The following is a 3686-nucleotide window of genomic DNA, read 5'->3' as shown; positions in this document are numbered from 1 at the left end:
ACTCGAATCAGTGACCTTAAAAAAAATAAATATTCTTTTATTATCGAGGTCGTTTGGTTCATGCTATTAATTTAAGTGTTAAATATGTTATTATGTCAATTATTAAATTGGTATGTCATCCTTTAATGGCAATATAATTGAAATAATACAAAACGATTAGTCTAGTAACAAACATATAACTTTTTTAAATTGAGTGATTAAAAGTAATCATACTGATGATAGTATAATGACTGTGAGGTGTAGTTTATCCAAAAACGAAGCTGAAAAAAAGAAATCTTTATTTGTCCATTAGGTTTGTAATTCTGCTACCAGGGTTTCTCATTTTATCTTTTCCTTTCAAACTTCAACGAAGTGAGCAAATAGCTTCACTGCTTTCGTTTCCTTAGATTTTTTTTCCCAAATTTCTTCTTTCAAACTCATGTGACATCAATAGCCTACAAACCCAAAACCTAAAAAAAGATTTTTGTTTCTTATAGGGGGGAGAGAGAGACAGAGCTTTTTGAGAGATTATGAATGTGGATGCAAGAATTGGGGTGGTGGTTGAAGGAGGGCAAAGGGCTTTGAATTCAGCCCACGGAACTGTCGTAGATGCCAGGGCTAGAATTTTACAGCAACAGCAACATGGGCATTCTTCGAAGCAGGACTTGAATCCGCAGCTTGGGACCATTCAACAGCTTCTCGCTGGTGGTATTGCCGGTGCTTTTAGCAAGACTTGTACGGCTCCTCTTGCCCGTCTAACCATCTTGTTTCAGGTCTGCTTTTATAATTGCTCTTTAGCTTATTTGAAAACGATGCTTCTTTTATTGATTTTTAGTGGTAATTTGATCTGGGTATTTCGTATCGTTGTTGTTTTTCGTTTAAGTGGCGCTGGGGATTCGGTAAATAGGTTTGTGAGGCTTTTTGAAGGAAAACTGCAGCTTTAAAATTTTGGTTCTCGATTGTATTTGAAGGTTTCAATTTTAAAAAATGAGGCAAAATATCAGTTTTCTTTTGTTTTTAAATAGGTTCATTAAAACATGCAATTATTTTCTTGAAAGAAACATAATTTAATGGATTTGGATGAATGATTAGAACATTGCTGAACAATTGAGTAATTGTATAGGCTCTGATGTATAATTTTCACTTTTAGCATGGATTGACAGAATAATGGTTGTGGCAGCTGAATGAATTTGAATGATATATCTCAAAATAATGGTTGCTTACTTTTAGGTTAAACTGGGAATATGTCCTATCCAACCTTGATGATGATGTTCTCTTATTTTCTCTCAGGTCGCACTCAGATGTATCGGCATTGAGCAAGGCTTGTATATGGCGCGAGGCCTCACGCATTGTTAATGAAGAAGGGTTTAAAGCATTCTGGAAAGGCAATCTGGTTACCATTGCTCATCGTCTTCCCTACGCTGCAGTCAACTTCTATGCCTATGAACGCTACAAGAGTGTATGTCCCGATCCTTTGTTTTCTAAGTGATGGCTGTATTTTTTCTCTCAATCATGTTTCACAATTCATTCATTCCTTTGTTTTTGCAGTTCTTGCAATCTATTATCTGCCTGGAAAGTCAAAGGAGACGTGCCTATGCTGATATTGGTGTGCACTTTGTAGGTGGTGGGTTGGCTGGAATGACTGCTGCCTCTGCTACATATCCATTGGATCTCATAAGGACTCGTCTCGCAGCTCAGGTAATATGACTAAATACCTCTGAGTAAATAAGGTGCTTGCCTTTGCATTGACCAAGATTTTATATTTCTTATTGCTTCCTCTTTATATATATATATATATATATATATATGTATATATTTCATTTTTACCTTTTTTTCTTACCCTCCATTTCAACTGTTATTCTGAACTTTGCAGAGAAACACAATATACTACAGGGGCATTTGGCATGCCTTTCATACCATTTGCCGGGAAGAGGGATTCTTCGGCTTGTATAAAGGACTTGGAGCAACATTATTGGTATATATACTGTTTTTCATTAAATCAATATTTTCTTATCTCGTTATCTCTAATTGCTGCTGCAATGCTGAGTGATGCAGGGTGTTGGACCAAGTATAGCATTAAGCTTTTCAGTATATGAATCTTTGAGATCTTATTGGCAATTACAGAGGTATTCTTATTGCTTATGATTGGTTGGTAGCATGTGATCGATTATTTTGGTTCTGTCTTCTTATTTTTTATTCCTTTGATTTTGCTTTAGGCCCGATGATTCAACTATTATGGTTAGTCTAGCTTGTGGCAGTCTCTCAGGCATTGCAGCATCAACAGGTTAGTAATCTGCAAGTGCAACCCTGTTTTTTGGTTTGACTCAGCTCAATGTATTTCGGTATAGTTGGTTCGATGTGGTCGGTTAAGTCAATTAAGAAATGAAAACCCATTGAGCTGACCTAGAAAAATGATTGCTCTCCCCTAATCTCATTTGTTAGAACATGCTAATTTCAACTAGATCTCAAACATGAAGTTTATACGATGTTTGTTCTAGTTATTATTTAGAAGCTGCTTTCATCGCTGCATGACTTTTTATTTTCCGTCACCGATGATTTGCAGCAACATTTCCTATTGATCTTGTGCGGAGACGTATGCAACTGGAAGGGGCTGCAGGGCGTGCTCGTGTTTATAAAACTGGGTTGGTTGGAACTTTCAGGCATATAATCCATTCTGAAGGTCTTGGTGGCCTTTACAGAGGGATTCTGCCCGAGTACTACAAAGTTGTTCCTGGTGTTGGCATCGTCTTCATGACCTACGAGACATTTAAGATGCTTCTATCAAGCTTCCCGACCAGTCATTAGCTTTAGTTCTGTTAAACCATCTATTAGTCAATTAAGTTCTCAAGATGACAAGGAATCCCGAAAAGGCACGGTAAAAAAAGTGAAAGCAGTCACAGTTAAGATAGATGAAAAACCTGGTTGGTAGCATTTTTGCTTAATGTATATGTAATCAGTATACTTAGGCTAAGCTTAAGATTTAGTTAATTAACAATTATTGATGGTCATGCCATCATCACAGTTTTGTATGCAACTTGTTTGTCCTTTGCTATTGTTCAATTCCCTTGTATTTGAAGGATAATAATTTACAAATGATAGAATTTAAAGAAAAGCTGTGTGATTGAAGGAAAATCCTGGTGAAGGCACCAACAGATTGTGTGCCATATGTAAAGACAATGTTAGCATTGCAGGTGTAAACTTGTAATGTTACGACAATTGTTGCAATATGTTATGTGACACTGCAAATCATATTTTTATCATTATAATGTCGTCAATTTGTCACATGCGTTCATCTCAAGATAAAACAATAAACAATAATGATTAAGTGTGTAAATATTTTTTTTTAGGGACGTGGGTCTAGTATTTTAGAACGATTAAACAAAGATGTAATTTTTTTCAATCTATCCAAATAAGGACTCAATTTTATAAAAGGATCAAATAAGAACTTGAAATATGTTTATATTTTGGGCAGTAATTTTTTCCTTCAAATTATTTTTTTCAATCAATTAATTTTATTACCATGCCATTTTTCTTTTGAAAAATAGACAATAACAAAATTATCCTCGCATCATTTATCTCTTTTGCACTTTGACCCTAATTTATTCTTGGCGTGACAAAAGATGTCCCTATTCTTTTTCAGAATATTTTGGCTCTTAACATTTTATTTTGGGATAAAAAAGACCCCTATGTGGATGAAATTTATTAGT

The 3686-nt window shown here is 35.2% G+C and overlaps 1 protein-coding gene across 1 annotated transcript; it reads left to right on the top strand.

Moving 5' to 3' along the window:
* The first annotated feature begins 301 nt into the window (after positions 1–301).
* On the top strand, positions 302–2910 carry LOC120180880 (mitochondrial substrate carrier family protein B-like). The gene is made up of 7 exons (XM_039186166.1): positions 302–754; positions 1264–1438; positions 1528–1677; positions 1853–1954; positions 2035–2105; positions 2196–2263; positions 2543–2910. Exons 1-7 carry the CDS (start codon positions 510–512, stop codon positions 2782–2784), a joined length of 1053 nt encoding a protein of 350 aa, XP_039042097.1. The 5' UTR covers positions 302–509; the 3' UTR covers positions 2785–2910.
* Positions 2911–3686: the final 776 nt, after the last annotated feature.

The sequence above is a fragment of the Hibiscus syriacus genome, unplaced genomic scaffold, assembly GCF_006381635.1.
Source record: "Hibiscus syriacus cultivar Baekdansim isolate YM2019G1 unplaced genomic scaffold, ASM638163v2 tig00112503_pilon, whole genome shotgun sequence".
Taxonomy (NCBI): Eukaryota; Viridiplantae; Streptophyta; class Magnoliopsida; order Malvales; family Malvaceae; genus Hibiscus; species Hibiscus syriacus.
Note: the sequence above shows the minus strand (reverse complement) of the source record. Positions and strands in the feature narration are given on the sequence as shown.

What these genes read in the sequence shown, in the direction of transcription:
- LOC120180880 (XM_039186166.1), top strand. Translation starts at nt 510, where the DNA reads ATGAATGTGGATGCAAGAATTGGGGTGGTGGTTGAAGGAGGGCAAAGG. An exon ending in GGACTCGTCTCGCAGCTCAG is followed by an intron (nt 1,678 to 1,852) that starts GTAATATGACTA and finishes TGAACTTTGCAG; the next exon opens with AGAAACACAATATACTACAG. An exon ending in TCTTATTGGCAATTACAGAG is followed by an intron (nt 2,106 to 2,195) that starts GTATTCTTATTG and finishes ATTTTGCTTTAG; the next exon opens with GCCCGATGATTCAACTATTA.